The sequence below is a fragment of the Olea europaea genome, chromosome 22 (assembly GCF_002742605.1).
Source record: "Olea europaea var. sylvestris chromosome 22, O_europaea_v1, whole genome shotgun sequence".
Classification (NCBI taxonomy): domain Eukaryota; kingdom Viridiplantae; phylum Streptophyta; class Magnoliopsida; order Lamiales; family Oleaceae; genus Olea; species Olea europaea.
Genome location: NC_036258.1, coordinates 9,882,062 through 9,905,316, shown reverse-complemented (window position 1 = coordinate 9,905,316; position 23,255 = coordinate 9,882,062). Strand labels below are relative to the sequence as shown.

Genomic DNA, 23,255 nt, shown 5'->3' with positions numbered 1-23,255 from the left:
TTAACTGTGTGATGGTTTGCTTCATCTTATGGATCCATAATGTTTAATCTGCCCGAGTGTAAAATCATCACTGCAAACAATCCAAACCGAATGAGTCTTTATTCATCCTTAAAATCTGGGGAGGAGAAGACCAAGAACTTTCATCACTTAACGCCACAATATTTGGTTTTATCTATCTGATGTATCGAAACAGAGATTAACAAAACTGAACAAGTTCATACATCACAAGCATACCCCATAATAAAGAAAAAAGATAATTCTATGAAAATACGAGTAGAATTTTTTTTTTATTAAAAAATAGATTGGTAAGTTTTAATGGTACACAAATTCTCTGCTTACAAATATAAAATGAAACTGTTGCATAAAATCAAAAGCCACTAGGAACACGATGAATAGCAGCGAGAAAAATACGAAACAATTACTTGTGAAATCGGAAAAACAAGCTGAACTCAATCTTTTTGCAAATTTACAGCTTTAATAGCTGGGAAAGTGTTTATTTAAATTGCTAAATTAATCACATGAATAGCATCCCTTTATTTTTATAAAGCAAAGCATCAACACAACCTTACTTAGTTTTTAGGTTCCACCAAGAATGGAGGTTAGGATTTCCCAACTATTTAATATATCGAAGGACATATACCTGACCTCCGAACATAAAAGAGTGCGACATATGAAGAGGTGAAATAAATGGGAGAGTTTTACTTCCCACACAAAGATGAAGCACGTAAAAGTCTCTAATGACCCTAAAGTTAGGAAGACCATGTCTGTATATCAAAAGAAGAGCAAGTATCCAGTGAGGAAGTAAGAGAGGAACATATTCTGATAACAGCGACGGTGCAAACCCTCAGACGCAAGTAAGCCAGCAACCTGGTTCCCTTCTCAGTTGATGTGGGATACTGAATATCAATCAAAAGAGAGGTGGTATCTGATGCGTCTTAAAATATCCTATATACTGCTCAACGTGCAAACATTCAAACCACTCCCATTATCAATCAAGACTGCACTTGCTGATAGGAAAGGAGAGAAAAACAAAGCAATGCCAAAAGCTCAGTCAATCCGCTGTTCATCGATAAACGCCCCATGGTCCTTCACCCCGAATAATTGAATGAACGGCCAACATCAAGTCTGTTTCCGCCTAGCATCTACGCAGTTCTCGTAAGAATGATCCAGCCTAATGATGCAATCACCATCGCCATACAAGGTTCCAGCATTATGTTAATCAAGTTATTTTCCAGGGACATAATGGTGGAGAGATCCATAAAGGAGGCTTCATTTTTCATCCCTGTCCTCATAAATGAAGTCAGTTTGGAAAACTCATTCATCCGTTATAGCATCTGACTTATACACACATATCTTACCTGTGCGATCAGCAGTCCCTTTGCTGAATCTTGTATGGGGCTGGACACAATAGGCCATCTAAGAGATTAAATTGTTATTTGAATTTAGTAGTCAGCCACAATATGATCATGAGATTGTCATTCCACTACCTTTGTTAGCCACACAATTTATATTAGGCCAAGAGGGGTCAATTGCCTTCTGCAATCAATAGTTTTCTTTTGTATTACACTTCCACTTCCTCGTGATGGCTGGACCATGACTTCTCTTTAGAGATTCTGATACTCATCAATACACATTCTTCAATATTCCAAAAAATAGATCATTTTCCACAGACAAATGTTCAAGCAACAGCTGCTTCAATATTAGCTACATGCCTTCTATAGATTCAGAGAATGAAGCAAAATCTGATTTCAAATGTTCTATCTCCATCTCCATATATATCAAGTCTATAACATGGGAGATGAACTTAAACTCAGGATGTGTTTTGTCCCCTGCAAGAAATACTTGGCCACCATCGTTTGACTCAATCCAACTACAGCCAGGCTGCTTTTTAACACCATTCTCTTTCATGCGAACCGATATCCTTTCTGCCTCATCTTTCCTCCCACTAGCCAGGTATATTTCGGCTAGAATCATATACACACCAGAGTTAGAAGGCTCTAATTCCAGAATCTTGTTCCCAGCAATCTCACCTATAGTGATGTTATCATGCATTCTACATGCTCCAAACAATGCTCCCCAAACACTTGCTGGAACTTCTAGTCCTAATACACCCATCTGATCCAAAATATTCATTGCCTCATCTATAAGTCCAAATCTACCCAACAGATCAACAATACAAGTATAATGCTCAGTTGTTGAGTGAAGAAAATACTCATTTTGCATAATATTAAAGTAATATTTACCATGTTCAACAAGGCCGGCATGGCCACATGCAGAAAGGACACCTACAAAAGTTATTTGATTAGGCTTCACATTTGATAATCTCATTTTCTCAAACATCTCTATAGCTTGTTCAGCATGCCCATGGTGAGCTAATCCACTAATTACAGAATTCCAAGAAATAACATCATGGCCGGACATGGAATAAAATTCAAGTACTGCAGAGTCCATTTTTCCACATCTAAAATACATGGTCACTAATGCATTACTAACAGGGATAAAGCAATTAATCCCCACCTTAATTACTTCTGCATGAATTTCTTTACCAAGGTTCAAGGACGAAAGGTTTGAACATATGGTAAGTAAACTTGTAAATGTAGCTTCATCCTGGAACATACCATCTTCTTTCATTTTGATGAACAATTTTATACTGTCCTCGCTACGATCATTTTCTCCCAATCCAAATAGTGGCATTCCATACAGTTGTGTCACGAACAGGCATCCATTCAAAAATTTTCAAGGCACTGTCAACGTTTCCATTATTAAAGTATTCAATCATCACATTCGTCAATGACACTATATTACTATATGAGTTTTTCTCTAGCAAGGCATGAGCTTCTTTCACCAAACCGTTCCTTACCAATCCCAACAATATTAAATTCCATAATCTTTCACATTTTTGAGGCATTTCATCGAAAAGCTTCATGGCATCAATTATCCTACCAACACTTACAAACCCATCCATCATTTCATTCCATGAGTTCCCATCTTTTTCAGGCATCTTATGAAACAAGACTTCCGCAATCTCAACAAGTCCAGTTTGCACGTAACCACTGATCATTGTATTCCAAGCTTGAACATCCTTTATAGGCATATTATCAAAACATTCCCTTGCTTCTTCAATTCGACCATCTCCCAAAAACCCCTTCATCATAATAGTACCAGATGCAACATCCCGCGTGCTCATCCCCCTAAACATTTGCTCAGCCTTACCAAACTCCTTAACTTTCACCAGTCCTGCAATAACCAAATTCCACGAAACAACATCTTTCATAGGCATCGCATTAAATATTCTCACTGCATCATCCATCAAATCATTATCAATGTATCCAGAAATCATTGAATTCCAAGTGACAATATCTGTGCACCCCATACAGTCAAAAATCTCTTCAGCCCCTTTAACATCCCCATATTGCATTAACCCACAGATCATAGTATTATACGAGAAAATATCCCGAACCGGCATTTGAATATACAAATCCATAGCTTGTTCAAAAAACCCATTTTGAAAATATCCTCTTATCATAGCATTATATGTGACTGTATTTCTTTGGGGCATTCCAAAGAACAGTTTCTGTGCTTCAGACACCAAGCCATCTTTCATTAAATTTGAGAGCTTTGAGTTGAATGGTTTTAAGCTGGAAAGCGTTTTCAATGTGCGAATTTTCAAGAAACGATTCAAAGAGACAGATTGAGTAAGTTTGAGGGCTTGAATGAACTTACAATTGAAACCCATACCCCCTTTACGTTGGAGGGAGGCTTTTGAAATGATCGAAAAATAATTGGACCATTACATACATGTCAAAGAAAATCAGACGATTTATACTAAAAATGATAATTTTATTTAGCCCTGTTTGGGCTTCATTTCAATGATAATTTGAAAAAATTTATGGCTTATATATATTGAATTCAAACCCCTACGACATAATCGTTCACTCACTATATACATCTGTGCATGTTTGGTTGGTGTTTAAATTATAATTCAAGTGATTATAAGTTGTAGATTCTGTAGAATATGTGATTTAATGTGAATATGGACAATAGTACCTCTACATTATTTTCGTTACTTTAGATTGTATAGTGAGACTAAAGTTTTATTCGACCCACATTCTTTCCAAAAAAAAAAAAAAAAAAAAAAAAAAAAAAAAAAAAACACCGTATAGAGACTATAAATGTCAAGATATAACTCTGCAAGCTGGTCTATAATGGAATGGTAGATGTGTAATAATCAGGCCACGTCCACACCCTTATTAATCTTCTCATTTCATTGTGTCCCAACCACGTTCAAGACCTCCCATTTTGGTCAATACTCAATAGTTCATATGAAAGAGAACTTTCTATCTACCAATATAAATAGCAATCCAACTTCCCACATTTCTCACAATTTCATCAATCCTTTTTCATACTATTCCATTCTTGAGAAATCATCATGGGTGCCATCACTTATGATATGGAGATCACTTCATCAATCCCGGCCGGAAAGTTGTTCAAGTCCATTATCCTCGACTCTGACAACCTCATCCCCAAGATCCTGCCTCAAGCCATCAAAAGTGTCGAAATCCTTGAGGGAGACGGTGGAGTCGGAACCATCAAGGTTATCACTTTTGGCGAAGGAAGCCAGTTCAAGAGCGTCAAGCACCGTGTTGAAAATATTGACAAGGAAAATTTGACATATAGCTACAGCATCATTGAAGGGGATGCTCTGATGGACGTTCTGGAGTCGATCAATTACCATGTCAAAATTGTTCCGGCTGCTGATGGAGGATCTATCTGCAAGAACAGGAGCATTTACAACACCAAGGGTGATGCCCAGATTTCCGAGGAGAAGATCAAGGAAGGTAAAGAGAAGGCCATGGGAATTTTCAAGACTGTAGAAGCTTATCTCCAAGCAAATCCCGATGCCTACAATTAAACATGTTGCTTAAATTTACACTGCCTAAAATATTATACAATTGAGTGATTTATGTTTCCTAGAAATGCTGCATTTGCATTTTCTGCAGAATAAGATCAGTGTTGTACTGAAAAGCTTCAAAGTACTCTTGGTTGAATTCGTATTTAAATAATTAATGGAAGAGGATTTACTTCATTTTAACTGTGTGATGGTTTGCTTCATCTTATGGATCCATAATGTTTAATCTGCCCGAGTGTAAAATCATCACTGCAAACAATCCAAACCGAATGAGTCTTTATTCATCCTTAAAATCTGGGGAGGAGAAGACCAAGAACTTTCATCACTTAACGCCACAATATTTGGTTTTATCTATCTGATGTATCGAAACAGAGATTAACAAAACTGAACAAGTTCATACATCACAAGCATACCCCATAATAAAGAAAAAAGATAATTCTATGAAAATACGAGTAGAATTTTTTTTTATTAAAAAATAGATTGGTAAGTTTTAATGGTACACAAATTCTCTGCTTTCAAATATAAAATGAAACTGTTGCATAAAATCAAAAGCCACTAGGAACACGATGAATAGCAGCGAGAAAAATACGAAACAATTACTTGTGAAATCGGAAAAACAAGCTGAACTCAATCTTTTTGCAAATTTACAGCTTTAATAGCTGGGAAAGTGTTTATTTAAATTGCTAAATTAATCACATGAATAGCATCCCTTTATTTTTATAAAGCAAAGCATCAACACAACCTTACTTAGTTTTTAGGTTCCACCAAGAATGGAGGTTAGGATTTCCCAACTATTTAATATATCGAAGGACATATACCTGACCTCCGAACATAAAAGAGTGCGACATATGAAGAGGTGAAATAAATGGGAGAGTTTTACTTCCCACACAAAGATGAAGCACGTAAAAGTCTCTAATGACCCTAAAGTTAGGAAGACCATGTCTGTATATCAAAAGAAGAGCAAGTATCCAGTGAGGAAGTAAGAGAGGAACATATTCTGATAACAGCGACGGTGCAAACCCTCAGACGCAAGTAAGCCAGCAACCTGGTTCCCTTCTCAGTTGATGTGGGATACTGAATATCAATCAAAAGAGAGGTGGTATCTGATGCGTCTTAAAATATCCTATATACTGCTCAACGTGCAAACATTCAAACCACTCCCATTATCAATCAAGACTGCACTTGCTGATAGGAAAGGAGAGAAAAACAAAGCAATGCCAAAAGCTCAGTCAATCCGCTGTTCATCGATAAACGCCCCATGGTCCTTCACCCCGAATAATTGAATGAACGGCCAACATCAAGTCTGTTTCCGCCTAGCATCTACGCAGTTCTCGTAAGAATGATCCAGCCTAATGATGCAATCACCATCGCCATACAAGGTTCCAGCATTATGTTAATCAAGTTATTTTCCAGGGACATAATGGTGGAGAGATCCATAAAGGAGGCTTCATTTTTCATCCCTGTCCTCATAAATGAAGTCAGTTTGGAAAACTCATTCATCCGTTATAGCATCTGACTTATACACACATATCTTACCTGTGCGATCAGCAGTCCCTTTGCTGAATCTTGTATGGGGCTGGACACAATAGGCCATCTAAGAGATTAAATTGTTATTTGAATTTAGTAGTCAGCCACAATATGATCATGAGATTGTCATTCCACTACCTTTGTTAGCCACACAATTTATATTAGGCCAAGAGGGGTCAATTGCCTTCTGCAATCAATAGTTTTCTTTTGTATTACACTTCCACTTCCTCGTGATGGCTGGACCATGACTTCTCTTTAGAGATTCTGATACTCATCAATACACATTCTTCAATATTCCAAAAAATAGATCATTTTCCACAGACAAATGTTCAAGCAACAGCTGCTTCAATATTAGCTACATGCCTTCTATAGATTCAGAGAATGAAGCAAAATCTGATTTCAAATGTTCTATCTCCATCTCCATATATATCAAGTCTATAACATGGGAGATGAACTTAAACTCAGGATGTGTTTTGTCCCCTGCAAGAAATACTTGGCCACCATCGTTTGACTCAATCCAACTACAGCCAGGCTGCTTTTTAACACCATTCTCTTTCATGCGAACCGATATCCTTTCTGCCTCATCTTTCCTCCCACTAGCCAGGTATATTTCGGCTAGAATCATATACACACCAGAGTTAGAAGGCTCTAATTCCAGAATCTTGTTCCCAGCAATCTCACCTATAGTGATGTTATCATGCATTCTACATGCTCCAAACAATGCTCCCCAAACACTTGCTGGAACTTCTAGTCCTAATACACCCATCTGATCCAAAATATTCATTGCCTCATCTATAAGTCCAAATCTACCCAACAGATCAACAATACAAGTATAATGCTCAGTTGTTGAGTGAAGAAAATACTCATTTTGCATAATATTAAAGTAATATTTACCATGTTCAACAAGGCCGGCATGGCCACATGCAGAAAGGACACCTACAAAAGTTATTTGATTAGGCTTCACATTTGATAATCTCATTTTCTCAAACATCTCTATAGCTTGTTCAGCATGCCCATGGTGAGCTAATCCACTAATTACAGAATTCCAAGAAATAACATCATGGCCGGACATGGAATAAAATTCAAGTACTGCAGAGTCCATTTTTCCACATCTAAAATACATGGTCACTAATGCATTACTAACAGGGATAAAGCAATTAATCCCCACCTTAATTACTTCTGCATGAATTTCTTTACCAAGGTTCAAGGACGAAAGGTTTGAACATATGGTAAGTAAACTTGTAAATGTAGCTTCATCCTGGAACATACCATCTTCTTTCATTTTGATGAACAATTTTATACTGTCCTCGCTACGATCATTTTCTCCCAATCCAAATATAGTGGCATTCCATACAGTTGTGTCACGAACAGGCATCCATTCAAAAATTTTCAAGGCACTGTCAACATTTCCATTATTAAAGTATCCAATCATCACATTCGTCAATGACACTATATTACTATATGAGTTTTTCTCTAGCAAGGCATGAGCTTCTTTCACCAAACCGTTCCTTACCAATCCCAACAATATTAAATTCCATAATCTTTCACATTTTTGAGGCATTTCATCGAAAAGCTTCATGGCATCAATTATCCTACCAACACTTACAAACCCATCCATCATTTCATTCCATGAGTTCCCATCTTTTTCAGGCATCTTATGAAACAAGACTTCCGCAATCTCAACAAGTCCAGTTTGCACGTAACCACTGATCATTGTATTCCAAGCTTGAACATCCTTTATAGGCATATTATCAAAACATTCCCTTGCTTCTTCAATTCGACCATCTCCCAAAAACCCCTTCATCATAATAGTACCAGATGCAACATCCCGCGTGCTCATCCCCCTAAACATTTGCTCAGCCTTACCAAACTCCTTAACTTTCACCAGTCCTGCAATAACCAAATTCCACGAAACAACATCTTTCATAGGCATCGCATTAAATATTCTCACTGCATCATCCATCAAATCATTATCAATGTATCCAGAAATCATTGAATTCCAAGTGACAATATCTGTGCACCCCATACAGTCAAAAATCTCTTCAGCCCCTTTAACATCCCCATATTGCATTAACCCACAGATCATAGTATTATACGAGAAAATATCCCGAACCGGCATTTGAATATACAAATCCATAGCTTGTTCAAAAAACCCATTTTGAAAATATCCTCTTATCATAGCATTATATGTGACTGTATTTCTTTGGGGCATTCCAAAGAACAGTTTCTGTGCTTCAGACACCAAGCCATCTTTCATTAAATTTGAGAGCTTTGAGTTGAATGGTTTTAAGCTGGAAAGCGTTTTCAATGTGCGAATTTTCAAGAAACGATTCAAAGAGACAGATTGAGTAAGTTTGAGGGCTTGAATGAACTTACAATTGAAACCCATACCCCCTTTACGTTGGAGGGAGGCTTTTGAAATGATCGAAAAATAATTGGACCATTACATACATGTCAAAGAAAATCAGACGATTTATACTAAAAATGATAATTTTATTTAGCCCTGTTTGGGCTTCATTTCAATGATAATTTGAAAAAATTTATGGCTTATATATATTGAATTCAAACCCCTACGACATAATCGTTCACTCACTATATACATCTGTGCATGTTTGGTTGGTGTTTAAATTATAATTCAAGTGATTATAAGTTGTAGATTCTGTGGAATATGTGATTTAATGTGAATATGGACAATAGTGCCTCTACATTATTTTCGTTACTTTAGATTGTATAGTGAGACTAAAGTTTTATTCGACCCACATTCTTTCAAAATAAAAAATATATTCTTAAACAGTGATTTAACATTATTTCATTTACATACTCTTCAATAAAATAATATTAAATACAAATTCAAAATTTCTCTTTATGTTTTCTTAAAATTCTTGCCAATACATTGTTATACATAATTGTTGATTCAAAAAATTCATATATTTGCGTCCTTTAAATGTACTAAGATTTAGTCTTTTGAAATTGCATATAGCAGTTTTGCTTTATAAACGAGTCTAAGAACGTGTTTTCCTAGAGATTGGGAGGTACTACTTATAAGTTACCTTTACTACAAAACATTGGTCCACTGTTTAAAGTTACAATACAAGATTATGAAATAAGTGATAAGTTTTATAAAAAATTAATTGTTTAATTGGCATGGATAAATTGATTACTTAATTGGTTTAAATGAATTTTGATCAATTATTTAAGTGGGATTCTTTAGTCAAATATGAGAGTTCTTTGGCTGAATGTGTTGTACTCCATGAGTAGATTATCATAGTATATTTACTTGCTCGAAAGTAATTTCGAGTGAATGATGAATTAAGATAAAAAAAAAAATAGCTGCTTGAAACTTGAAAGATGAAATCCGATAAATAATTGAAAATTAGAAAATTTTTTTATCCCACATATGAAGATGAAGGGACATTTAACCATTTTGTGTAGTTAAAATTATAATATTCTTCTGGAATATTAATTATAATATTGTGCTATTTTTGGAACAATAAGATGATAAATTCTTAATTTGAAGTTCATAGAATAATATCTAAAAATATTTAATTACCATATAGACATAATATGAATTTATATAGAAGCATTAATTACCGAACATGCATTAAGAAAATGAATCTTCATACATAGAAGTTAACAAAATTGGCTAAATTCAACTTGTTGATCTCAAGAATTTATTGAAAAGTAAAGATAGCCTTAAAAAGCAAGAATTACATAATATTTCTTTTTTCTTGTTACTCTTCCTAACTACTTTTATAGAGACAATGTGAAAGACATGTTACACTTAGATGATAATATTGAAGAGTAAACATACTGTATATCAAATATGAAAGGTTGAGGCTCCTCAAGGGGTGGTCGAGTTGGTGGAATAGGTGAGGGTGGAGGTCTTTGGTCATGAGTTCGATTCCTTCTACCAATACTTTCTTGGTCAAGCCTGTTGCATAGGACTTGTCCAGTGCGATGTACTTGGTTGGCGTGATTTGCAGGTTGTTATTTCAGCCTGAAAATTTACTCAGGACACATCCGAAGAGTAACAGCTGCGAGTTCTCCCGTCATAAAAAATAATAATAGTAATAGTAATAATAATAAAATAAAATATGAAAGGTCGCGGATCTAAATTTCCAACTAAAAATCATAAAGATCGAAAATCTGTAAACCCGAAATTTTTTTATTCGAATTTGAAATCGAAATGCAAGCTAAAGTAAAATTTTCATCTATGGTTAAACAGCAAATGTGGCCAAGAATGCACCATGCCACAAAAGTGAAGCCTCTGTTCCACTTAAAAGCCAGAAACTAAAAATTGAAACCTTATCCCCCATATATCTCTTCCAATCTCATTGGACTAAATCTCCCCACATCAGCACACAAAATCCCATATCCCCATACCTCATTCTGTGGCCTTTTCTTGCATATGATCTGATCATCTAACATCGACACAGTTGACAGTTCCACCCCATAACCACCATTGAAATGGCTGCAACTGCTGCTGCGGCTGTAGCCGCCTCATTTTCGACCTCCATGCAAAGCCTGAAATGTTTAACCTCCTCAAAAAGTTGGGCTTGTGATCATTTTGTAAAAGTATCATCCAATAGAATTTTACAACCTGCATCAATAGCTCACTCTCTTTGGATTGAATTAAATCCCATTGGTGCTATATGTGGGAAGTCGAGGGTGCCTCGATTAACGGCTGCTGTGGCACAAGAAGAGGCGGTCGAGGCAGCTCCGGTGGAGGAGGGGGAGGAGAAGGCTGAAAATGGAGAGACAAATGAAGGAGAGGCTGCTGAAACTGCTACTGCGAACCCTAAGCTTTACATTGGAAATTTGCCTTATCTTTTTGATAGTGCTCAACTTGCTGGAATTATTCAAGAATATGCTAGTCCAGAGCTGGTTGAGGTTGGTAAATTTACTGTCTTGTTGCAAAATAAGCATTCACAACATACTAAAGTTTGAAATATTTGATCATGAAAATTGAATATGATGAATGCTGACAGCAATTTGATTACCGATTCGTTATTAAATTCTTATTGATTCGAGGTATTTATGCAGTTCATCTTTCATCCCAAATTGTCTATTTTATGCGTAAAAATTTCGAACGAATTTAGGACATAAATAAAAGTATACTTCAGTGTGATTATGAAATATGCCTCAGGAATTTCAAGATTCGATATCAAAGTAGCAGCTACAATTTACATAAGAAGAAGCTGATCAAGTAGTACTCTTTGTCATGTTGTCTATGACAACGTTCTATTTCTTCACAAATTAAGGTAATGTCATTGGTTCCTAATACACGCAAGTTTTTTTAGGTTCTCTACGATAGGGATACCGGAAAAAGCAGAGGATTTGCATTTGTGACCATGAGCAGCATCGAGGATTGCCACAAAGTCATCAAAAATTTAGATGGAAGTGTAAGAATCTTATCCGACTGTCCATATCCGGTTCACTCTTTTAAATCTCTTTAGGAATTACCTCTTGGAAATGTTTCTGATGTGAACATTATTTACTTGTTTCGTTACAGGAATATGGCGGTCGAACCTTAAGGGTGAATTTCTCCGACAAACCTAAACCAAAAGAGCCCTTGTATCCAGAAACTGATTATAAACTTTTTGTGGGAAATCTAGCCTGGTCAGTCACATCAGAAAGTTTGACACGGGCATTTCAAGAATATGGAAATGTCGTTGGAGCGAGAGTTCTATATGATGGTGAATCAGGAAGGTCTCGTGGCTATGGATTCGTATGCTATGACACTAAAGCTGAGATGGAAACTGCACTCCAAGCCCTCAATGGAGTGGTATGAATTCGTCTTGAAACTCATTATGCGCATATTCATCATCGCCAAAAGAATTTCACTAATTTGCTATGCTAGATGTTAAATTATATCTGCATTTCTTGATTCTTCAGGAATTAGAGGGGCGTGTAATGCGTGTTAGCCTAGCGCAAGGGAAGAAACAATAAGATGAAGGGAAGATTAGTGCACATTCGTTGAACGTCTAGAATACGATTGATTAGAGAAACGGAAAATTATAAGGATCTGCCTCTGCTGCAAATGCAACTAGTTGATACAGGAATGCTTTTGATTTCTTGTTTTACTGATACTTGATTTTTCTGCAGAACCACTTTGTAAGGAAATTTCAGGTACATGTATTCCCTTTGTTTGAGCCTGGAGGTAATCCAATTTTGTGTTGGATGTCAACATATATTGTTTAATGTTTTTTTTCTCCATAAAGGTTCTTGTTCATAAGAGTAATGTGATTTCAATATAATATGTTAAAAAAGAAAGGAGCGCACCAAATATAACATGGCAAGTTCATTGTTACTAAGAATCGATTTGATTTCTAGCAAGAAACTGAAGAGTGGTAGGAGTAGACGATATATATAACTTGACATGCCATAGTTGCTAAGAATTTCGTTACTTTAGATACTTCTATAGACTTAGAAATGAAGTGCGCAAAATGGTGGAATAAGATTGTGTAATTGACCTCAAATTTATGGAGGAAAAGTACGGCTTTTTGTTGTATTCTAGAATTCCCTTTGTAGGGTTCATTCGTTGAAGTCTAATCTTAAGTACATTCTTGCCGTGAAATTAGCCCTAATTTGAGCAACGTTATTTCCATAATAATGCATTTTTGAATAGTGCATTGATAGGAAATGTGTGATTAAAAAATAAGGAAAAATTTTAAATTTGTGTGTAATATTATTTTATTGAAGAGGGTGTGGTTGAAATGATGTCAAATCACCGTTTAAAGATGTTTTTTTTTTTGAAAGAACGTGGGTCAAAAAAGACCTTAGTCTCACTATACAATCTAAAATAATGATAATAATGTAGAGGTACTCTATCCATATTCACATATTCCATGCAATCCACAACTTATAATCACTTGAATTATAATTTAAACACCAACAAAACATGCATGGATGTATATAGTGAGTGAATGATTATGTCATTGGGGTTTGAATTCAATATATATAAGCCATAGATTTCTTCGAAAACCATATATAATAAAGTGCATAAACAAAGCCTGTTTGGGAGTGATTTTGAGAATTGATTTTTTGACCATTAAGAAAAAATTGGGGTTCACCTGTGAGAAAAGAAGTCAAATATGACGATTGAAATAGTGAAATAACGGTCAAAAAATCAATTTTTTGGGACAAAAAATCGCTCCCAAACAAGCTGACAATATGTTGCAAATTTTGATTTAGATGTCTCATCCTCCGTAACTTATTTCAAAATAGTTAATTTTGAAGATCATACGTTAAACATGTCTTTATTACCAAAGTCGAATGACCAAACTCACCACTAAATTTTGTGCAAAAGATAGCAGAGTTTCCAATCCTTTTCTTATGGCTCAAAGGTAAGAATCCCTATTAAACAAAGAGTTCTTTAAGAAATTTTACATCAAACAAATGTATTTGCATTAATTCCCAAGAAAAAAAAATGGATCAGACTTACAAGAAAAATAAATATACTCGAAAACAATTGATTCCTCTTTATCAAAATTAACAAATATAAACGTTATTAAAAATCAAAATAAACAAGCCCATTTGATTTTCTTTAACTTGGAAAAAAAAAAGAGTTTTGAATAATATTTGTAGAAGAATGTGTGGTTAAAAAGTATAAGAAATTTGATATTATACGTGTAAAATATTTTATTGTGTGAATGTGAGGTTGAAAATATTTTATAGCAAATTATAAAATAAATTAATTGGTGTCAAATAGGCAGATGAAGAGAATGATCAATCATTTGGTAAAAATGTCATTTAATTTAATATAAATCCATTTGTTATATATTATATGGATTTTTTACTAGTCATTTTCATAAAATGGAAACTTGGTGGTGGGTTTTGACAAAAAATAATATTCAATGTCTAGAAGGAATTTAAAATTTTGTTATCATACGTTGAAGAGATGTCAAATGTATTTCTTAAGTCTCAATCAGATACTCTTACATCGATAATAAACACTGATTTATCAAGAATATACAAGAAAAACACTTTAAATTATTAGTTTTTGACACATTTTTCGACAAGATAAACTAATAGAGATGTTATATTAGAAAAAGTAAAGATGCTATGAATTACTCTAAACTTAATCTCTGTTGTTGTGTGACACTATGAACTTACAAAGTAGTCTTGACCATATGTCAAATTCAGTAGTTGCACAGGGTAAGTGAAACTAACACAAGATAAATTCAGAGATTAATTATGCACATAAAACATCTTGTAATAATGAAAATTGTTCTCCTACTCACAGTGGACAGAATAAGACTGTTCACACGCCAAAGTAGAAGACCTTACTTACGATTCTCTCCAAATGCGAGGATCATAAATACGATTCTCTCCAAGTGGACAATATAAGATTTTTCATCGTGGGCATGAGAACATTTCTACTTATAATAAATAGTAGTTTATGAATGTATGATTGAAATAATGTTTGACTTTGATTGAATTTATAATTTTATTTTCAAACGGAGACATAATAATATAAATATGTAAGTACTTGATCAAGGGACTCTCTAAATACAAGATATTTTATATATCAAACAACTAATACTTAAAATTAAGTTTCAAGAGATTATCTATTTTAATTTTTCAAAATAGAGGGTGGCTTTGCTCTTCAAATTGAAAAGTAAAATCCACTCTATAATAGTTACACGCTCCTAATTTAGTCCCATTTTCTAAACATTTATTTTTTCTTCAAACACATTTTCGATTAAATATTCTTTTAATAAAATAATTTTACGTGTAAACTTATATTTTCTTTACTTTTTTATTGATAAATTCTCTAAAAATTACTATTACAAAACTCATTTTCACAACAAAATAGGCCCCTGTTTGAGCATCATTACATTAAATTTCATTATATTTTTTTATCTCCTATTTTCAACCACACACTTCCATAAAATAATATTACACGTAAATCAAAAATTTTTCATTTTTTTTCAACCACTTATTTTTCAAAAAAATACTATTCTATCCATTAATTTTTTCTCGTAATGGGGGTCAAACAGGGGTTAGGTGTCAAAGAAGGGCTTAATAATAAATAGTTTATTATTTTATTTTATCAAAATGTTACAAAATTCTCGATAAATCAAATAGGTTATATACACTTCACGTTTACATTACGTATCGTTATACTTGACGCCGAAAAACATCATCACCTAACTGCGCACACCTCAAAACCAGTGGTCTTAATGTCGAGACGGAATCCGCACACAAAACCCATAAAGAAAAGGATTATACCATAGTGATAGTGTACACACAGTCGCATGTCAATTACGTCTTACTTTCTTACTTTAATATTGATTTTACAATTAGTACTGGAAGTACGGGTTGCTATTATTGATGTGGACTAATGTGAAAATGGTGAAACTGAATCTGGGTTTGGATTGATATCTTTTATTTTCGTCTATAGATCTTGGATTTTACGTTTCCAGATCTGGTATTTGCCTAATAAATTTGGGTTTTTTCCCTTTGGGGTTTAGTTATTACGCTCCTTTCAATGGCTACCGCTTTTCCTCTGCCTGTCACTGCTGCCCAGGTAATTTCGCAATTTCTGGACCTGTAAACGCATACGTATACCTGCTTCGGGGGTCTTGCATATGTATTTGTATGTGTATGTAAACTGTATTGGTGTTTTATTTGTGCAGATTATGTTGTGATGTATTGATGGCTTTAATTAAAGGGTACATTTTTATTTTGATGTAATTATTATGTGTATATACGTATACATAAATACACACACAATACATGTTAATGTGTATGTTTGTATTTGGAATATGGTTACTGGCGCCGCCTGAGCATATCTGACTATTTATTGCACCATTCGACATAAGAAACAGTGTAGTCTGAAATGCATTGCGGTAATGTATGTACATAGAGATTCTGTATGTACACGTTTACACGGATTATTTGTATGTGTATGTTTGTCTATATTTATTAATAATGATGATTATACCTCAAAGAGTCATAGAAGGAATTTATTCAGGGACTAGTGAAAGGAAATGAAAAAATCATTCTTTGGACACTCTCCTAAACAAGATCTTCCTTTGTTAATCTATCAATTCTTAATAACAAAATGTCAATCGAGTTCAAACATAAAAGAATTCTTGTTCTGAACCACTACTAATACTCTTAAACAACGATGGTGGAGCAGTTTTTGATATTTCTCTTAGACCCATTCATTCTCAATTTAGCCTCTAAGGAAATTGAAGAGGAATAGAGAAAAGATGAAGGAAAACATATGCCCTTGTTAACTAGCTCTATCAATGGATTGGATTTGGATCCGAATCCGATGAAATTAATGTGAGATTGATTTAGGGTTTCAGTCCAATAATATGATAATATAGCAAATCGGATATGAATTTAAGAATCAAATATTCGTTGGATTATCAAATCAGATCGGATTCATGAATTAATCTTATTGGATCGGATCCTATTCATGAATTATTCTCATCGGATTGGATCAGGTCCATATCTGGTCCATTTACAGCTCTACTATTAATCGGTTGGCGAGCCATTTTTGAAGAGGAGTGAATGTGAGTAATTGACTTATGAAGTTAGACTTATGAGTATCTATAGAAATACAGAATAATGATCAGAGGGAGAAAGGAAAGTAAAACTATTATGCATACCCTAGTTCACATCATTTTGTTTCTCTTAAGTGGAAGAACACTGTCAAGTTGACCCTATGATTTCTTTTGTTGGGTGCAAGGATAACTCGACCGTATCTCATCATGAACTTGGGAATCTACTACACGGGGTTGAGTTATCCTCCCCGACGACTGAAAGATGTTCTGTTTTATGGCCAATGTGCAGGTATATTTGTCTTAATAATTCTAATAACTAATGCAAACCCAAAATTTGTTTAGTGATGAAACATGTGAATCTGCAGATGGCTTTTCTCTGATCTCATCATGGATATTGCTGAGTAACACTATCTGTAGATCGTGTAGTCTTAAAACTTGTGAATGAAATCAATCGTGTGATCCCATTAGAACATATCTTTTATGTAAAAGGTCTTTTTAGTGGTATAATATAGTATTATTTATTATGGAGAAGCCTTTTGAACTAAAATTTGGAATGAGGCCATTATTCATTCTACCCTCAAATGAAGTCTAATTTGCCAATGTATCACACTACACATATCCTGATAATTTTTTCCCTTTCTTATTAATGCCTGTTTCTATTTTCATTTGAATGATTCTACTGCCTGGGATTATAATATTGCTAAAGCGACATAGAAATTGTCAGGCCTGTCGTACACTAGCTAGTCGCTTTAATTAATTTCATATAATGTTGTTTATGTGTACTTCTTATTATATACACAGAATGTGAACATTTATATGCATTAATTCCTCTGGTCTTATGCATTTTCTGCATCTACATTTTTTCATCTATTGCTATTTGCTACAATAACAAAACTGACACAGAATTATTTATGGAATTTCTGTTTTTGTAAGCACGTATTAGTGAGTGCAATTGGGGGTTGTTTGTTCTTAGTTTCATTGTTTTGTTTAGATGGGGACATACTTTGTCGGGCGGTACTACCAGCTACTACAGAACCAGCCGGATTTTGTGCACCAATTTTACAGTGATGCCAGCACCATGCTTCGAATCGATAGCAACACCAGAGAGACAGCAACTGCTATGCTGGTATTTTATATGAAATCACTTGTTCCTGATGGGTCGGGCTCATTGTGAATTGAAGTTTAGATTTAATACTAACAGATATAAAATAAAAAGTGGAAGTATTGTAATAAAGGAAGAAATGGGAACTTTGCTTCAACAGGCTATTAAGCCTCCAAATTTTGCATACAGAATGATAAATTTTAAAGTTGTTACTGATTACGTTGTGTGTTGTATCTGATCTAGCTTTGGAATAGAATGATGTTTTTCATCCGGTCATATAATGATGGGAACTCCAATTCATTTGTTATGTGTATGAGCATATGACACTTATCTCTTTCTCCTCTAAGCACTTGTGTGTCCAGTTTTGGTTTTTAATTGCTAGAACTGACCAACGAATGAATATTATGAACTTTGAAACCAGTGGTTAGCTGCTGGAAGCTGTGATCATGTTCATCTTTGGTTCTCTGATCTGCTGGTTGCAATCGTACCTTAGAAGTTTGTAGTTTTCTTTGTCAAAGTTGTAATATTGAAAGCAGTGCACCGCTTCTCTTTTCGGTTACTTAATTCTCATTAATGCTTAATCCTGGGTCCCAGCACTTGTACCTTTTTTGTTCTGTTTGTGTATGATTTCATTAATTTCCTTTTATCTTTGTTTTCTTGGCTTGTATAGTTAGATAAGATGCATGTTTTGAATTCTCCTTTGCAGCAAATCCACCAACTTATTATGTCACTCAACTATACGGGTATCGAAATTAAGACTGCACATTCTTTAGAATCTTGGAATGGTGGTGTTCTAGTGATGGTTTCGGGTTCTGTATATGTAAAGGATTTCAGTGGGAGGAGGAAGTTTGTGCAAACATTCTTTCTTGCACCTCAGGAGAAAGGCTACTTTGTTCTCAATGATATCTTTCACTATGTTGAGGAAGAACAGATTCCCCAGCATCCCGTAGGATATCTGCCTCAGAGCAATCTTGATCCCAAACTCAATGCTTCAACTGCAGTTCGGGACCAAGGTTATTTTGTTACCAGAATTACCTGAGAATTGATTTCACTAGCTGTACTTGTTGATTCTCATGTTTGGTTTTAAGTTATGAAGAATCTCATATAAGTTGCCTAGTGGACTTATGGTGCTTAAACATGTAAATTGTTGCAAGTAAAAGTAATATTAGCATCCGAAGTTTTAGAATAATAAAATTTGAAGGGTAATAAATTCATAAAACATTGTAGAATTGATTTCATTTGCTTTCAGAAACTACACAAAGACTATAATGCAGAAGAAAGATGAACAAGGCAGTCTTCTTTAGGATGGAGGCAGTACAATTTAAAACTATGTGTCCTTCAACTGAAACATGACATCAAGATCTGGATCACAAGTGATATCAATTTTTCATTCATCAAAGGAACGTACTGTCTCTGAACGACTTAATAGTGCTACTATCTGTATCTAATTCACTGTATCTTCATGACTTAATTCACATGTAGATATTGCAAAAGGTACTTTATCTGATTTTTGGATTTCAACAACTGCTTTTGCAGTACCCAATTACATGCTGGGTGGGGATTTCCAACCTAGGGAGTTCATGGCTCCAGCTAAGATTGAAGAGAATGGTCCAGTCAATAGCTATACCTATCCAGAGGAACAGCTTCATCAAGTCCCTGAAACTGAAAAGATCCTTGAAGATAATTTTGCTGTGCAGTCGAACGGTTCACTTCAGGGTCCTATTAATTCTGTACCTGACCGTTTGGCCTCCCCTATTGAGGAACCTGTTGTGGAGCCACAAAAGCATACTTATGCCTCTATTGTATGTGATTACATCTAAACCTTGCAATGTCATGTCAATGGTTGCCCATATATGTTTAAACTAATTACGTGTTACATTATGATTGGAAGTTACAGGTTGCTAAAGGGCAATCTGCTCCAGCTGTGCCATCTCAGTTTTCTTTTAACAAGTCCACTCCTTCCGAGTGGCAGCATGTACCTGAACCTTCCACCCAGCCATCAGCTGCATCATCAAACCCAGCTGAAAGGTCTGGGATGGACACAGTGGACGAAGCATCGGCCATGGCAGATGATGGTAACTTTCTCCCATATAACTTTTCGTTATCCACGTTTCCATGCCTTGTTTAATAAATGTCTATATATTGATTGTCATATAAAGCTTTGCAAATTTGGGAATATCGACTAATATGTCGATGTCAATAAAAAATTAGGGGATCTTGCACAAAATTGTGGTAATTGATGATAAAGTGTTAGAGATTTTTCGTGAAACTTTGTCAAGCAATCAAATGACGTACAATAACATGTTCATGCATAAATGCCTCTACATATGTATAGCCTCCAATTATGTAAGATCTAGCTCTCAAATACAGCTAAACACAGGAAATATCCACTTACGGTTACAGCTGAGTTATTGTTCATAGTTTGTCTAAAATCACATTACTACCAGTCGAATCTCCTTTAGTTATTGACAGAATTTTACTTTCCGTCCGACATTTATTATCCATAGTTGAAGTAAAGTCCGTGTATGTGAGAAATGTGCCGACCACAATGGCTGCTTCTGAAATTGCGGAGGAATTCAAGAAATTTGGTAAACTCAAGCCTGATGGTGTGGCCATAAGAACGCGAAAGGTATGTTCTTTTGTTCTTTTTGGCTTGCTCATTTTTATGTAATTTCACTTTTGCTTCATATAAGGTCAACTTCTGTAATCTTACACTTCAGAAGTGATGCAGGATATCGATGTGTGCTATGCATTTGTTGAGTTTGAAGATATCTCTGGGGTGCAGAATGCAGTTAAGGTGAGATCCTTTATGAGAATTTGTGAATCCTTCTTTTTAAATTCTTTTGTCAGTTTTATGTATTTGTACAATATTTAAACAATATTTAAACAATATGTGACATGTATTCTTAACTTGCTTGCAAGATAAACTGTCTTGTTTATGAATTTGCATGTATAGTCTCTCATTTCTTTTTTTCCTTATAGGCATCCATGGTTCAGATTGGTGGGCACCAACTCCACATTGAAGGACGGAGACCGAATAGAATCAACTTAACACGGGGAGGAAGTATGTATTTATTTTTCGGATTTAAAATTCTTTTAACTATAGATTTCAGTGCATTACATTTTTTCCCAAAGCCATTGGGTAGTACCTACCCTTCTTTTTGCGTCAATTATGACCTGTGCGAAGGTTGGATTATTTCTGCAAAAAAACAAATGACGAGCTAAGAATTTAGTCAGACTTCTTGATTGTAAAAAATCTGTATGAATATGCTTCTGACGACCATCAAACATAGGGTCTTCAAGTCTTTTTTCAAGGTTATATTGTTGTGGGCAGGAGGAAGGGGTAGAGGCAGGGTGAGCTACCAGATGGAAGGAATAAGGGGACGCTTTGGTGGTCGGGGTTTTGGCAAGGGAACCAATCACGATGGAAATGACCGCGATTACAGCAGATCAAGAGGAAATGGCTTCTATAGGCAAGCTCCTCGACGAGAAAGATCTTTCTCTGGCTACCAAGATGAATCAGTAAATGGGAAAGTGTCATCAGAATGAACAAACTCATCATTTTGATGCTTAGAGACAGTTTTCCAACAAGTAATTTTCAAAGATCACATTCATATTCGTAATTTTTCTGTTTCCAATATTATGGGAGTAAATTAATCATATGTGCTGGGAAGAGTCATTGTAATAGTTGTGTTTGGGTTATCTATCAGTAATTTTTGTTACATTTATATACTAATTAATGCAAATTTGTGCCCGAGGCATCTTTACCTCTTTAGGGCACAGCCTTGTTAAGAAAGCACAATCATATTGTTGAATTTTACTTTACTAGTGCTTTGATTAAATCTTGGAAAAGATCAATCGATGTCTTATGGTGTTGGCTCCTCAACACCCTCTTTACGATAAACACCAGTCCCAATTTAAATTTATCATGCAAGTTCAAGTGATTCTCGAATGCAACCTCCAGTCGTGCACGAGTAACTGTAGCCAAGTCGGGCCTCACTGCCTTTTCACTTCCTAAGTTTAACCCCATGATGAGAGCAAACACAAATATCAAATCGGACTATCTTCTCATCTGTTAACCCAAAATGCAACATGTCACCTTCAACTGGCTTAAGCAACCGAAGTAACTGGGCGTTAATGATTTTTCCAGAAAAATTGCAAGCCCCTCACGGGTATAGCTATCAAAGGCATGATCGACGCAAAAGACGTTTATGATCGTCATAGAGACCGTCCATCACAGTCTCAAAGCTCAAATAATTACAATTGCATGTAAACTTTCCCCGAGTGTTCTCTCAATTCAATGTCAAGAGCAGACTCCATGCTGCAATAGTTTATATAAGAAATAGTGGAACAATCATGCTATCATTTTCCCCCTTTCACCCATTTTTTCACATTCTTCAATTTTGATCATAAATAACATCACCCATCTGTTGGAAAATTATTAATTTATCATGTGGGTCTACATATATAATTAATTGTTTATAAATACTATCTTAGACTAAACCCATTTTAAAGTGATCTAATCAAAATAAAGTCATTGGTTTTTGGACATCGAAATAAAGTGTCAGTCTAAATATTTGTAGAGACCAAATTCCTATAAAATTGTATTTTATGATTGGCAAAATATATATGAAAATTATATATAGGGTTATGTTCTTTAATTTATATGTGATTCTAATTTTTCATATCATCCCATCAGTGTAAGAATACAAGAGAAACCATATTGAAGAGGAAGATCCAAAATCCACGATCAATATTAACAATCAAGAAGAATGAATTTAAGAATCAAGATTATGGATCAAGAAATAGAACCAAGAATAAGAATAAAAGGATCAAATGAGGCAAAATTTAAAATAAGTAAAGAAGCCAATGAAAGTCCAAGAACAACTAATCAAGAGCGGGGTGAATTGGTTATTTAATACTTTTTCGAAAATAAATGCAAATATAAGCAAATAACAATGAATAAACAAGATAACACAAATATAATAAAAGGAAGGGAAAAGAGAGTGCAAACGATGTAATAAGGAGGTTCGATCCAATTACGATCTACGTCCTCCGTTACCAAACTCTTCGTCACGAGCAAAGCATTTTTCACTATCTTTGATTGACTTATGGTGCAATCCAACCCTTACAATACTTCCGGTGACTTACAACTAAGGAGCACCGATCCTTTTACACGTTGAGCTTTTCGGGACCT

General features: G+C 35.0%; 6 protein-coding genes across 14 annotated transcripts; 3 read left to right on the top strand and 3 right to left on the bottom strand.

The window, feature by feature from the left end:
• Window positions 1-4: 4 nt before the first annotated feature.
• Window positions 5-3,859, bottom strand: LOC111371674 (pentatricopeptide repeat-containing protein At4g02750-like). 4 transcript variants are annotated; one of them, XM_022993796.1, is made up of 2 exons: window positions 641-3,859; window positions 5-70 (listed from the first exon to the last, which is right to left on the bottom strand). In XM_022993796.1, the coding sequence occupies exon 1, from the start codon at window positions 3,734-3,736 to the stop codon at window positions 2,666-2,668; it is 1,071 nt and encodes a 356-aa protein (XP_022849564.1). In that variant the 5' UTR covers window positions 3,737-3,859; the 3' UTR covers window positions 5-70; window positions 641-2,665. The 4 variants fall into 4 exon arrangements, with proteins under 4 accessions (XP_022849564.1, XP_022849565.1, XP_022849567.1 ...); XM_022993797.1 differs by lacking the exon at window positions 5-70 and having other exon boundaries at window positions 97-1,282; window positions 1,359-3,859; XM_022993799.1 differs by lacking the exon at window positions 5-70 and having other exon boundaries at window positions 97-2,155; window positions 2,244-3,859.
• Window positions 1,705-2,631, bottom strand: LOC111371141 (pentatricopeptide repeat-containing protein At2g03880, mitochondrial-like). The gene has a single exon (XM_022993049.1). It carries the CDS (start codon window positions 2,629-2,631, stop codon window positions 1,705-1,707), a length of 927 nt encoding a protein of 308 aa, XP_022848817.1.
• A 327-nt stretch (window positions 3,860-4,186) lies between the features above and the next one.
• On the top strand, window positions 4,187-5,086 carry LOC111371673 (major allergen Pru ar 1-like). Its single transcript, XM_022993795.1, has one exon. The coding sequence runs from the start codon at window positions 4,430-4,432 to the stop codon at window positions 4,910-4,912; it is 483 nt and encodes a 160-aa protein (XP_022849563.1). The 5' UTR covers window positions 4,187-4,429; the 3' UTR covers window positions 4,913-5,086.
• Window positions 5,087-5,092: 6 nt separating this feature from the next.
• On the bottom strand, window positions 5,093-8,948 carry LOC111371672 (pentatricopeptide repeat-containing protein At4g02750-like). 4 transcript variants are annotated; one of them, XM_022993793.1, is made up of 3 exons: window positions 7,605-8,948; window positions 7,331-7,372; window positions 7,101-7,242 (listed from the first exon to the last, which is right to left on the bottom strand). In XM_022993793.1, exons 1-3 carry the CDS (start codon window positions 8,823-8,825, stop codon window positions 7,225-7,227), a joined length of 1,281 nt encoding a protein of 426 aa, XP_022849561.1. In that variant the 5' UTR covers window positions 8,826-8,948; the 3' UTR covers window positions 7,101-7,224. The 4 variants fall into 4 exon arrangements, with proteins under 4 accessions (XP_022849558.1, XP_022849559.1, XP_022849561.1 ...); XM_022993790.1 differs by adding an exon at window positions 5,093-5,158 and having other exon boundaries at window positions 5,728-8,947; XM_022993791.1 differs by adding an exon at window positions 5,177-6,369 and having other exon boundaries at window positions 6,446-8,947.
• A 1,805-nt stretch (window positions 8,949-10,753) lies between these two features.
• LOC111371670 (31 kDa ribonucleoprotein, chloroplastic-like) lies at window positions 10,754-12,623 on the top strand. Its single transcript, XM_022993789.1, has 4 exons — window positions 10,754-11,326; window positions 11,737-11,838; window positions 11,949-12,221; window positions 12,332-12,623. Exons 1-4 carry the CDS (start codon window positions 10,904-10,906, stop codon window positions 12,383-12,385), a joined length of 852 nt encoding a protein of 283 aa, XP_022849557.1. The 5' UTR covers window positions 10,754-10,903; the 3' UTR covers window positions 12,386-12,623.
• Window positions 12,624-15,546: 2,923 nt separating this feature from the next.
• Window positions 15,547-21,860, top strand: LOC111371669 (putative G3BP-like protein). Of its 3 annotated transcripts, none has more exons than XM_022993787.1 (9): window positions 15,547-15,968; window positions 17,948-18,082; window positions 18,765-19,071; window positions 19,595-19,860; window positions 19,956-20,133; window positions 20,566-20,687; window positions 20,790-20,855; window positions 21,041-21,122; window positions 21,393-21,860. In XM_022993787.1, the coding sequence occupies exons 1-9, from the start codon at window positions 15,930-15,932 to the stop codon at window positions 21,605-21,607; spliced, it is 1,410 nt and encodes a 469-aa protein (XP_022849555.1). In that variant the 5' UTR covers window positions 15,547-15,929; the 3' UTR covers window positions 21,608-21,860. The 3 variants fall into 3 exon arrangements, with proteins under 3 accessions (XP_022849555.1, XP_022849554.1, XP_022849556.1); XM_022993786.1 differs by having other exon boundaries at window positions 19,950-20,133; XM_022993788.1 differs by lacking the exon at window positions 15,547-15,968 and adding an exon at window positions 15,975-17,245 and having other exon boundaries at window positions 19,950-20,133.
• Window positions 21,861-23,255: the final 1,395 nt, after the last annotated feature.

Excerpts from the sequence above, each read along its gene's own strand:
- LOC111371670 (XM_022993789.1), top strand. The coding sequence starts at position 10,904 with ATGGCTGCAACTGCTGCTGCGGCTGTAGCCGCCTCATTTTCGACCTCC. Across the intron at positions 11,327-11,736 it reads CTAGTCCAGAGCTGGTTGAG|GTTCTCTACGATAGGGATAC; the intron begins GTTGGTAAATTT and ends AAGTTTTTTTAG. Across the intron at positions 12,222-12,331 it reads TCCAAGCCCTCAATGGAGTG|GAATTAGAGGGGCGTGTAAT; the intron begins GTATGAATTCGT and ends TTGATTCTTCAG.
- LOC111371673 (XM_022993795.1), top strand. The coding sequence starts at position 4,430 with ATGGGTGCCATCACTTATGATATGGAGATCACTTCATCAATCCCGGCC.
- LOC111371674 (XM_022993796.1), bottom strand. The coding sequence starts at position 3,736 with ATGGGTTTCAATTGTAAGTTCATTCAAGCCCTCAAACTTACTCAATCT.
- LOC111371141 (XM_022993049.1), bottom strand. The coding sequence starts at position 2,631 with ATGAAAGAAGATGGTATGTTCCAGGATGAAGCTACATTTACAAGTTTA.
- LOC111371672 (XM_022993790.1), bottom strand. The coding sequence starts at position 8,825 with ATGGGTTTCAATTGTAAGTTCATTCAAGCCCTCAAACTTACTCAATCT.
- LOC111371669 (XM_022993786.1), top strand. The coding sequence starts at position 15,930 with ATGGCTACCGCTTTTCCTCTGCCTGTCACTGCTGCCCAG. Across the intron at positions 19,072-19,594 it reads AACTGCAGTTCGGGACCAAG|TACCCAATTACATGCTGGGT; the intron begins GTTATTTTGTTA and ends CTGCTTTTGCAG. Across the intron at positions 20,856-21,040 it reads GGGTGCAGAATGCAGTTAAG|GCATCCATGGTTCAGATTGG; the intron begins GTGAGATCCTTT and ends TTTTCCTTATAG.